At 34.3% G+C, this 12891-nt stretch overlaps 1 protein-coding gene across 7 annotated transcripts in view; it reads right to left on the minus strand.

Moving 5' to 3' along the window:
• Positions 1 to 12891, minus strand: part of ppfibp1b (PPFIA binding protein 1b) — a 71548-nt gene that overhangs the window by 994 nt on the left and 57663 nt on the right. For 6 of the 7 annotated variants that reach the window (XM_056478088.1, XM_056478090.1, XM_056478089.1 and 3 more), the window contains 9 exons: positions 12711 to 12842; positions 12116 to 12266; positions 9636 to 9747; positions 9404 to 9492; positions 7500 to 7622; positions 7291 to 7416; positions 2828 to 3016; positions 2230 to 2397; positions 87 to 152 (listed from right to left, as the gene is read on the minus strand). In XM_056478088.1, the coding sequence (XP_056334063.1) occupies positions 87 to 152; positions 2230 to 2397; positions 2828 to 3016; positions 7291 to 7416; positions 7500 to 7622; positions 9404 to 9492; positions 9636 to 9747; positions 12116 to 12266; positions 12711 to 12842 (1156 nt within the window). The remainder of the gene's footprint in view (positions 1 to 86; positions 153 to 2229; positions 2398 to 2827; positions 3017 to 7290; positions 7417 to 7499; positions 7623 to 9403; positions 9493 to 9635; positions 9748 to 12115; positions 12267 to 12710; positions 12843 to 12891) is intronic. The other variant, XM_056478086.1, reaches the window with a different exon arrangement.

Raw genomic sequence — 12891 nt, forward strand, 5'->3', positions numbered from 1 at the left:
ATGAGACATGGGACACACACACAGATCAGCTTGACTGTACATTAAGCAGCAGCAGAGGTTAGAGCAGATGCACAGTTGTTTGTTACCGTTAAGTTGTTGATGCCCTCAGAGAAAGCACCGATCTGTCTTACTGTGCCTTCAGAGTCCTCCATCTGGGCAAAGATGAGCAAAAAGTTGCATAGGTATTATTAATTAATTAATTTTATGGTTATTAACTGAATATGCAGGCTAATTACATATAATAACTGAATAATATTATATAATAACTGAACTTGCACAACAGGTCAAATGTTTGGATGTTTTTGTTTATTTTGTCCCTCTTACACTAATCGAGATTGCATTTAATATTTGTATTGTGAAATATAATTGACATTTTTTATTTAATTTTCTGTGTATTTTAAAATAATTATATAATTTATTCCTGCAATATAATAATGAATCCGAATTTTAAACAGCCGTTTTGTACATTCCAAATGAATCTATAAATGGTCACTGTTGATAAAACGCTGAGTAAAAGTATTATAGAAGTCTTTCAAGTCACTTTTCATGACCTAATGTTTCATGTTATGTCTACGTTATATGTGGTAAATCATACGAAAAACAATGAACAATTAAATTTATTACAGCATATTATAAAACACGCAACAATCTCTTTAGTTTTAATTTATTTGTATATTAATATAAACAGCAGATGCTTACACAGCACTAATGATGTGAGACCATGTTTTTGGCAAAGAAAAGAAGTAAACACATCTAACCTTCATCCAGTATACAGATATTTGACAAACTAATTTTAGATAATGTTAATAGTTTGTTAAACTAGTTATAGTAGGTAAAACTGCTTCTATTGTAAAGACGCAATCACACTGCACTTTTCGCTCCATAGACTTCAAATATAGGCATGCGAATGCGGCAGACCAGAAACGCAAGTATGTGCGTCAAGTTTCGCATTTCAATGCATTTGAAAGTTCAAGCTTGGTGAATTCTTACCTGCGAAATTGCATCACGGGATTGCGTTAGACCAAAAGAAGATCATTTAAAATAAGAAATTTAAAATATGGAGCAACTGCTGACTTTTATTAACGTCTAATCATATTGTTTAATACCACCCCTTTACACAGTGCCATACGACAGAATTTCACAAGTACAAGCTCAAGTGTGACCACAGCTTACGTCGCTTTGGACAAAAACGTCTGCTAAATGACTAAATGTAAATGTAATTTCCATGACTTCTCCAAAACCTTGTGGGTTTTTCGGTTTTTCCAAAACTTTTCCAAGTCTGGAAAATACCATGTCAAAACTCCATGACTTTTCCAGGTTTTCCATGAGCGTATGACCACTGCAATACAGTGCAGACATTCTTTAAACTCTCTTATTATTACAATATTTTATGTTAATAGTTTTGGAAATGATTGATTTCTTAAATGAATCTGATACAAAATACAAATAAATAAAATATTACAACGGGGCGACACGTTGGCTCAGTGGTTAGCACTGTCACCTCACAACAAGAAGGTTGCTGGTTCGAGCCTCGGCTGGGTCAGTTGGCATTTCTGTGTAGAGTTTGCAAGTTCTCCCCGTGTGCGCGTGGGTTTCCTCCAGGTGCTCCGGTTTCCCCCACAGCCCAAAGACATGTGCTATAGGTGAAGTGAATAAACTAAATTGTCCGTAGTGTATGTGTGTGAATGACTGTGTATGGAAGTTTCCCAGTACTTGGTTGCAATTCAATTCAATTCAATTCACCTTTATTTGTATAGCGCTTTTACAATGTAGATTGTGTCAAAGCAGCTTCACATATAAGGTCATAGTAAATTGGAACAGTGTAGTTCAGTTTTTAGTGTTTAAGTTCAGTTCAGTTTGCAGCTGGAAGTCTGCTGTGTAAAATACGACCCCTGATAAATAAAGGAACTAAGCTGAAGGAAAATAAATTAATCAATGAAAATATTACAACATTTTCACAATAAATTTAATAGACTGACCAATAGTTTATATTTTGTAATATTAAAACATTTTAAATATACTTAAAATGACACATTATTCTGTGAATATTGCACATGTATTTTGCAGTATTAAATGTTAATGACTAACCAATTAACTAATATAAAACTCTCTGAAAAGTCCAAATGTTTCAGCTGACCACCAGAAAGCAAGATTGATCAATGTCAACAGTCACAGCTATTCACACTTGCACTCTGAATCCATCATGCACCAAAAAGCCTCGACCTTTACCTGATCCAGTCGATCAAGGTCATCATCATAGATCTGGAGCTCCATGCCTCTGTAACCCTTCTGGAAGCTGCGTCCTTTGGGCATCTCCACATCCATGGGACACACATACTCTTCATTGTCCTCCTGCTTCTTTTTTCTCCCAAACCCCACAAATGCCAGCTTGTGTGGCTAAAAATGGACAAAAATCATGTGCAATCAAAATTATTAGCCCTCCTGTGAATTTTTTTCTTTTTCAAATATTTCCCAAATGATGTTTAACAGAGCAAGGAATTTTTCACAGTATGTCTGATAATATTTTTTAGTCTAGAGAAAGTCTTATTTGTTTTATTTCGGGTAGAATAAAGGGAGTTTTTGATTATTGAATAAGTTTTTAATTACTATGTACTGTCATCATGGCAAAGATCAAATAAATCAGATATTAAACTATTATGTTTAGAAATGTGTTGAGAAAATCTTCTTTCCGTTAAACAGAAATTGGGGGAAAAATATACAAGGGGGCTAATAATTCAGGAGGGCTAATAATTCTGACTTCAACTGTAATTGTTTAAAATTCAAACTAAAGGAATCATCAGACGAATGAAAAATGTTGCAATCATACCTTGACTTTAGCCGTGGCAGTGAGTAAAGTGTAATCTGGATTCTCCAAACATTCCTGTTTGAGCTGCTGGGCCTCGGAACCCACCAGCAGGTTAAAGTGGGTGGCCAGATGCCTCCGCAGCAGAGTCTTATTGGGGGGAATATTCAGCAGCAGAGCCATCGTCTCCACATTAAAGCGAGGCTCCAACACCTATAGACAACATGGTGATGCATTTTGGTCATGTGATATAGTCAAGGAAACCATTGCAATAAGTGATGTCATTGTCATTTTAAAACCATATAATACCACTGATTATATGATCATACAACAGCATAATGATGCAAATAGGCATAAACATGTTCAAAGGACAAAAACTTTCATTCTTAAAAGGTGCAATAAAAATTAAAATAAAGTTTTTTAGATTTTAGTATTGTTAGTTTTAAAAATATCTATAAGCTAGTGTGCAAAAAAATAAACCACATTTAAAAGATATAAACCTGATATAAACATACAAAGCTGGCAGTTTGTCACTTCCGCCTAAATGGATCAACACTTATTTTCAAGTCACCTCATACTTCAGTTTCTCATCAAATCGTGACCAATCAATTGCTCTCTAGCATCTAACATGTCCCGCCCCCTTTAAGATGCTTCACATTTGGTACAATGGATCTCAAATAAATTCACTGGCAATTTTGGTGATAAAACAAAATGCTATTGGCTGTTTTTTTAAAGGGGGGAGGCTTCACTCTGTTCCAGCATCTCTTCATGTTTGGTTGAGATTATGTCAAACATTGAATAAAAATGCACATTTTAAAGCACTTCACGAGACCTTTAATGTTGTTTATATGGTGTAGTTTGATGTAGGGCTGCACAATCTGACTTTGCGATATTTTATTTTTCGGAGATTTATAGTGCAATATGGGGAGACGCGGTAGCTCAGTGGGGAGCACATTCGCCTCACAACAAGAAGGTTGCTGGTTCGAGTCTCGGCTGGGTCAGTTGGCATTTCTTTGTGGAGTTTGCATGTTCTCCCCGTGTTTGCGTGGGTTTCCTCCAGGTGCTCCGATCAACAAAGACTTGTGGTACAGGTGAATAGTGTATGCTAAAATTGACTGTGTATGAGTTTATGTGTGTGTGAATGAGTGTGTATGGATGTTTTCCAGTGATGGGTTAAAGCTGGAAGGGCATCCGCTGCGTAAAACATATGCTGGATAAATTGGCGGTGGTGACCCCAGATTAATAAAGGGACTAAGCCGAAAATAAAATGAATGAATGAATGAATGAATACTGCGATATGACCGATTTCAGCAGATGACTTGCTCCATTTGGAATGAAATCACTAATTTAGACTGATTGGAATAATGTTGTAGGTGTGAATCAAACAAATTGCAAGCATAAATAAATAAGACAGAGCAAGATAAAAATGAAATAAGCAGTGCTTTATGTTTTTTTCTGGAGAATCAAACAGTCAGATATTTAGGTACAGTAAATAAAAAAATTAATCATTGCTGATCAATTATAAATCCCAAATCAAAATTAAAGACACTGCGAGGTAACTATTGTGAATGCTCATATTGTGATATCTATGCTGAAATAATTTATTGTGCAGCCCTAGTTTGATGCTAAGAAAGTAAATGTCAGAATATAATCTTTGATGCTGGTATTGTAAACTAAAACAGCTTTAAATGTTATAAATAAACTCATTAGCCCAAGGCACTCAAAAATATACAAACATGGCTCCAACATGCATTAAATCAGCCGAGGTTTGTGTCCATGTTTGGCACGATAAGTCAATATATTGAGAACTTTTGACAAGAAAAAAACTTGCAATTCTTATTAATCAAATCAATCTTATCAATCTTGTTTCCAAATGGCAATAACATGTGTTAATGTAATGCCAACATGTAGCACCCCATTTCAAACCCTGGCTCATGGATCTCCCCTCTAACTTCACCTCTTTCCCAGCTACTGTTCAATCAAAATAAAGGCAAAATAGGCTAGAAATAAATCTTTAAAAAAACAATGTGTGTTCAGTTACAGTGTGTGATTACAAGTGGTGAGCCAAGACTAGTATGAATGCTTACATCAAAAATTTCCTTCTTACTTTGACGGTGTTTAACTCAGTGTTGCGCACATGTACATTTTAATAAATGATCCCTTGTTTCATGGTCTAGTGAGTGGGACGCTAAATTGGTGGAAAGGATGTGAATGAGAGCTATGATTTATGATCATAATCAGTGTGTTTTGAAATGCAATTAACTGTGCATACTTTGTTATGGTGCACTTTCTCACAGCATGTCTCATGATGATCATGTGTTGGGTCAGAAAGTAGAGAGTAGGTGTCTGTTTGAATGGTCTTTTAGTCATGGTTATACAATCTTGTATTTGAATATAATTTCTTTGCTATCTGCATTTTGTTCTGTCAGTTGGACTTCCATTTAAAAGCAAGTGAAGTTGTTGCTTCTTGAGGTCATATGTTATTGTGGATGACGAATAAAACAGCTTTCAAAACAGCTGTAAATCCATTAAATTTAATGTGTTTAGGCTACTTTTGGAAGTGAAAGTCAAAAGTAAAAGTAAACAAGCTCAAACAATTTATTGTGCACTTCTAATTCGACTGACAAAAAAAAAGCAAGAGCTGCGTAAACCTCTCTGCAGATGTAGTTTGATCAGCATAGTTCATCCTATCGTTGTTTATTTGATTTGACTATAGCAGCCTGAGGTGAGTGCCTTTCTTACAAAAAATAAAGGTAGTAAACTGAAGTAAAACTGCAGTATAGCTGCAGTACAACAGCAGTAGCCTATATACAAGGATAATATAATATAATATAATATAATATAATATAATATAATATAATATAATATAATATAATATAATATAACATAACATAACAAAATATAATATATAATATATAATAATATATAATATAATATAATATAATATAATATAATATAATATAATATAATATAATATAATATAATATAATATAATATAACATAATATAAGCTGCACGGTAGTGCAGTGGGTAGCACGTTCACCTCACAGCAAGCAGGTCACTGGTTCAAGTCTCGGCTGGGTCAGTTGGCGTTTGTGTGTGGAGTTTCTTTTCCCTTCAACTATTTTTCTCAAACTTTTCTACACCATAATAATATACATTTAATTTTTTTTACAAAAACACACACAGATTCAAAGCTCCTGAATTCTTTACTTCAGTTATTCTTTACAATTGCAAAGTTTTGGGGCATTTTCTTCAATAAATGAACAAGTGTCTTATTTAATGTTTTGTCTTATTGATAGTTTTTGAATTAACTGATGCAGTACGAGTCGCAGGCGTGAAGCACATGGAGGCTGGTTATTATAACTCTAATCATCGTACCTTTACATTTGAGTGATGGGTTGCTTTATTCAACTGAGAATGTAGTCCTAGTTGGCGTGCAGCGGTTAGAAGTTTAAGCCACAGTTATGTCTGTACTTAACAGTGAGACTGTTTTTGCACATAGTCAGAAGTAATCAATCACAGAAAATGCCATTACTTTGATCATTGTAATATGACATTGTTTAATAATAAATCAAATAATTATAGTAGAATATTTAAGTTCTCACGGTCCACCTGCAGGATCGCTGAGGCCCACTGGTTGAGAATCCCTGCTGTTGTTGTACTTCAGTAGTATTGCACTAGATGTACTGCACTTGGTTGTATTGTAGTACCTCAGTTGTCTTGCAGTAATACTACAATATAATTAAATAATGCAATTTTTTCATGTCCAAAAAACTGCACTTTACAGAAGTTAACTAAAACTGCAGTAATTTTTTGTAAGGGTTTATAAAGGCTCCAACATCAAGAGAAGGCAAAACTGGTGTGATGATATTGAAAACATATATTTAACTTTTTTATTTTCTAAAAAGTTGACTCTGGCTGTTTAAAAGCTCCATCGCCTTGTTCTAGCTTTAAAATAGTTTATATTTACATATATGAATAACTATTTGTGGTATGTACAGTATACTTTGTTTTATAACCAGTGAAATTAGCCATATGATATTTAACCTGAATTTACAAAAAGCGTCTGCAAGCTAACAAAATCTAGATAGAACGATAGATGTATTGATGGTTGTCAATACATACTGTTGACACATATTTAGCACATACAAAAGCACATAAAATAGCACCCCACACTGATGGTGATGAGGAGAGACCTCCTTTGTATGACTGTAAAGTGCTTTGGATGTATGGCCATGCACAATACATGTGCTATATAAATGCACATTACATATTTACAGACTCTTCCTAAGAGTGAGCAGATATTCACTAAGTAGCTCAGCAAACACACTATAAACTTCTTTTAAGGCCTAAGGTGAAAAAGGAAAAATAACTGCTTTGAGTATATCAGCAAAGACAAGTTCATGTTCAACTGTATTGACTACCAGTACAAATACTTAATATTCCAGCCAATAAACTAAACTACTGCAAAGTTTGTTTTTTTACCATCAGTCCTCCGTGTACTCCGCTGCCTCTCAGGTTGGGTGCGTATTCAGCCAGATCAACAGACCGCAGCCACTCCATCACGCGGTGGTTTGTCCATTGAGAGATCTCAGCAGGACTGATGTTGTTCTGAAATGGTGATGAGCATGAGGGTTGCTAGTATATATAACAAAACAGCAGGAAAACAGAGATCAGTGCTGGCCTCTTCTTACCTCGTCTGAGGGTCTTCGCCGCAGGCAGTTTGGGTCGTAGTTGTTAAGCCGGAGCACCTGGATGGCTCTTTTAATACTAAGGTGATGAAGAACGCTGCCCACTTTCAGAGATAACAGGTCATCCTGATCAATACAAGTGGGAGAAGATGCTACTCAATCAACTGAACAATGTCCGTTTCTTATTACACTACACAACCTGACAAAAGTCTTGTTGTCGATCCCAGTTGTAAGAGCAACAAATAATAACTTGACTTCTAGATGATCAATTGGAAAAGTGGCAGAAGGTAGATTTTATTGATGAATCATCTGTTGAACTGCATCGCAATCATCACAAATAATGCAGAAGACCTATTGGAACCCGCATGGACCTTAAACTCTCACAGAAATCAAGTCAAGTTTGAAGGAAAATCATGGTTTGGGGTTACATTTAATATGGGGCGTGCAAGAGATCTGCAGAGTGGATGGCAACATCAACAGCCTGAGGTATAAAGACATTTGTGCTGCCCATTACATTACAAACCACAGGAGAGGGCAAATTCCTCAGCAGGATGGCGCTCCTTCTCATACTTCAGCCTCCACATCAAAGTTCCTGAAAGCAAAGTAGGTCAAGGTGCTTCAGGATTGGTGAGCCCAGTCACCAGACATTAACATTATTGAGCATGTCTGGGGAAAGATGAAGGAGGAGGCATTGAAGATGAATCCAAAGAATCTTGATGAACTCTGGGAGTCCTGCAAGAACGCTTTCTTTGCCGTTCCAGATGACTTTATTATTAAGTCATTTGAGTCATTGCAGAGATGTATGGATGCAGTCCTCCAAACTCATGGGAGTCATACACAATATTAATTCTTTTTTCACTGCATCATGACTTTATATTCTATACTGTACATTATTTCTGTTAAATGACAAGACTTTTGTCAAAGCAACGTCAGACCTTACTGTCCTAATTAAATTAAAAAAAAAAAAAAAAAAAAAAAAAAATCAAGGCATGATCATATTTTATTTTGGTAAATTAAGAGTAATCTAGAGGCCTTTAACTTTCATATAAGCCACTTCTACTACCAAATGATCAACTAGAAGTCAAGTTATTATTTGTTGTTCCTAAAACTTGAATAGGTGACAAGACTTTTGTCAGATAGTGTATATATTGAGGTCTGCCATTTTTTTTTGGGGGGGTCTGAGACTTACATTTATGCACACTGGTGCAAATGACCTAATCACAGCACAGGAAATGGTACAATAATACAATCAGATTAAAAAAAAAATACACTGCTCAAATACATCTGAACTTACGTTATGTTGCAATTTAATGTACAACAGATAACAGGAATGTTTCACAGCTTTTTATTCCAGTCAGCCAAGAGGTAGCAAAAAGGTGTAACTTATTTCAGGAAAAAAATATTAAAATCTATATATTTTAACCGTTAGAAGCACAAGAGCTCCTAAAAATCTTAACAGAGAGACACAAAATAAAGTAACAAAAACATACATATTCCAAATAAACACTTTTAAACTTAATATTCATGAAGGAATCCTAAATAAATGGCAATTTATTTTATTTTAACAAAAACACTGATGATTATCTATTAAATATGACACTAAAGCATACGACACTATGAATTAAATATGGCACTAAAATATTTAGCATTGACATCACAAAATTAAATTTCCTTTTAAAATGTATTAAAACAGTTCATTTAAACTGTCAAAGATATTTCTCAATATCACCATCTTTACTGTCATTCATGTCTTTACTGTATTTTTGATCAGATATTGGTGAGCATATGAGGCTTTTAGAAAAACATGATTTGTTTCCAAATGTAATGTATGTTAATAGCTAATGTAACTCCTCATACAGTGATTAAAAACCCTGTGAAATGTAAAATGACTGAAAAAAGAGACTAACCACAGTCATATAGTGAAGCATCCGTCCATCCACACGTCCCTCATCAAACTGAGTCTTGTACTGCGGGAGGCCGATGTCATCAAGCCACCCTAGAATAGAAATAATGGAGTTACAACACAAATATACTTCAGGACGTGATGAATCAATCATGAAAATTACTCAATATGACATTTTTGCTTAATTAAACAATTGCTCTATCATATGATACTTTTTAAAAGTAACCATTGCCTACTTGTCACCCAGTGGTAGTCTAGTTTGCCCTTGTTATCGTCTTCCTCTGAGCCCAGAGCCTGCAGGGCCAGCTGGAGTTTCTTCCTGTGTAGTGGGTGTTTAATTCCCAGCTCCTGCACACAGAAAAAAGAACAGTCCCTGACCATGAGATTCAGAGGATTCTGATTATTACCTGTTTTAAATACGAATCAGGCTGTGTTTTTAAGAGTGTGTTTTTGTTATGCATACCACCCACACTATAAGTTTTTGGATCTCAAAAATGGAGAACATAACACAGGTGCCACAATGTTTTGTTTTTATGAGTGCACAAAAAAAAAGTTCACCTATAACAATCTGGATTGTGCCTTAGAATCTGACATGCACACAATACATAATACATTTGCTAACTTATGTTAAATAAACATACCATGCATTGAAAATGGTACACTGCACAATATAAATGGTCAATTGTACAGACTTTGCAGACCAACCCTGATGTTTTTTTTTTATTTGGAGACTGGAACATAAGCGCAAAGCCTTGCTTCAACAAAAAGTATTTATAGAGAGAGAGAGAGAGAGAGAGAGAGAGAGAGAGAGAGGAAGAGAGAGAGAGAGAGAGAGAGAGAGAGAGGGAGAGGGAGAGGGAGAGAGAGAGAGAGAGAGAGAGAGAGAGAGAGAGAGAGAGAGAGAGAGAGAGAGAGAGAGAGAGAGAGAGAGAGAGAGAGAGAGAGGGCACGGTTAGTGGTATAGCCAGAGAGGCAGTTGCAGATTAGGAAGGAAAGTGGAGATTAAATTCGACTAGTCATATAAATACCTAGTATACATACCAGACCCATGTTGTTTACAAGTAACAGCTTTACAATTTGAGTTTAAGTTATTAATTGTTTATACATATTTTATAATATTTATATTGTTCAATTCAGCATTACATTTTTAATACATAACATTTTTTAATTGCTTCCAAATTAAATAACTTTTTTCAGTAACACTTTATAATAACTACACACTATAAATCATTTATTAAGCATTAGCAAATAGTTAATTCATTATCTGTTAAGCATTAACTCTACATTAATAAGCATTAGTTAGCAGTTTAAAACTGCAGCTACAAATGCTGTATTCTTGACTTACAAATATATTTATAATGTGCTTAATACTTGTACTTTCATACTTTGTTAATGATTTATTTTTCATTACTAAACTAAGTATTGCATTATTTACAAACCATTTGTATTTAAAAGTAGTTGAGGGTTTTTAGGATCATTCAGAATGGGTTAGTAAATGATTATTAAACTATTGAAATCAACATTATTATGTCTTATTATTCAGGCATATATTAAGGGTTACTATGTATGTTAATAAATGCTTTATTAACTCAACTTCATCCAGTTTTGTGACCTAATCTAAAGTGAGGACTATTTATGCTTTATAAATCCCTTATAAATGACAAATAAAGGCTCAGTTAAATTCTAAACAGGAAAAATGACATTATTCATTCCTTTTAATTTAAAGATACACAAATAAAACTGTACTTCAAATGAAAAATAATAAATAAGAATAATAAATCTTTGCAACCTTAAACAAAGAATTTAATTACTGTAGAATTTAAACATTGCATCTTATTATATTGTTAAATTATTATATTGTTGTTGTTGTTTTATCCAGTTTTATGTCGTATTTTGACACTCCTGTTATTTGGCAATGTTTAAACTTTACAGTAATTTTATTTTTTAGAAAAGATTGCAAAGATTATTGTTCATTTGATTCTGAGCCTTTAATTGTCATTTATAAGGGATTTATAAAGCATAAATAGTCCTCAGTTTAGATTAGGTCACAAAATTGCATGAAGTTGAGTTAATAAAGCATTTATTAACATATTAGTTAACTATTAGTATATGCCTGAATAATAAGATATATAAATGTTGATTTTAATAGTTTATTAATCATTTACTAACTCATTCTAAATGATCATAAAAACCCTCAACTACTCTTAAATACAACTGATTTGTAAATAATGCAATACTTAGTTAATGATTTATTTTTCATTACTTAATTAAGTATGAAAATAAAATTATTAAGCAAATTATATAGGTGCTTATAAGTCAAGAATACAGCATTTGTAGCTGCAGTTTTAAACTGCTTACTAACGTTTATTAATGTAGAGTTAATGCTCAACAGAAAACGAATTCACTAGATGCTAATGCTTAGTAAATGATTCATAGTGTGTAGTTATTATAAAGTGTTACCCTTTTTTCTTCTCTCAATGCAATTTAATATTAGACATGTAAAGTTTATAATAAATACCATTAGTATTTACATTGTATTTAGGTTATAATTGTCTACTTGTAGACATTGGCTACTTGTATCATCTGATATGTGTTTTTGGTCATGTACCGTTGAAACCCCAGTGTGGATGAGAATATTTTTTATTATAAAATGCAGAGTTAAAACAGTAAAACACACTAATTTAAATGAGGTCCCAGAAGATTCTCATATTCTCACTCTTTCCAAGTCGTGTTGGGATGCCTGCAGGAGCGTCTGCCCAGAGGAGACCCACTGCCTTGCCAAACTCACATACAGTCCCAATCCCTGCTCCTGCATCCAGTCACACACCTGCTCCCGGGACCAGCGTGCAAATGGGGCATCAAGATCACTGCACAACACAAACATAATGAAGAACACACACACAGAGCTTTCTGAAATCTGACTATATTTAATAAAAAACAACATAATGGGTTTCTAATGAGGAACAGAAGTACTCAAGATAATACAATGTGCACACATCCAAAAAGGCATGTGTTAAATTGCAAGAAACACTTCACTATCAATAAATAAAAATCAACACACTGCTAGTGTTGCTCTCAAAAATCAACAGATTAGGTTAAGAATAAATTAAGCATGTTAATTGAGGTAATAAGTTGTTTCATTTTGTCAGGTGTGATGGATCGTGCTGATGAAGTGTACTCTTCTGAGCACTCGAAAGCCTTGGTGTTGAAACAACAAATTTAGTAAACTGATTTTTGAGAGCAGTATTTGTGGCATGCTGATTTTAGTTTGTTAATAATAATGAGAAGGTTTGATGACCTTCATGACTGACCTGTTGGTGTTCTGCAGGTCACGTGACCATCCCAGTCTGGGTCCAGCAGTAGCTCTGACTCCACCACGTTTAAACTCACTCTCTGACAGGTTATCATCCAGGTTGAATGTGGTTGACTGACTTCTTTTGAGCCTTAGAAATAGAAAACTCTTCAGTTCCACAAATCATGTTGCACTACTTG

The sequence above is a fragment of the Danio aesculapii genome, chromosome 18 (assembly GCF_903798145.1).
Source record: "Danio aesculapii chromosome 18, fDanAes4.1, whole genome shotgun sequence".
In the NCBI taxonomy this organism is placed as follows: domain Eukaryota; kingdom Metazoa; phylum Chordata; class Actinopteri; order Cypriniformes; family Danionidae; genus Danio; species Danio aesculapii.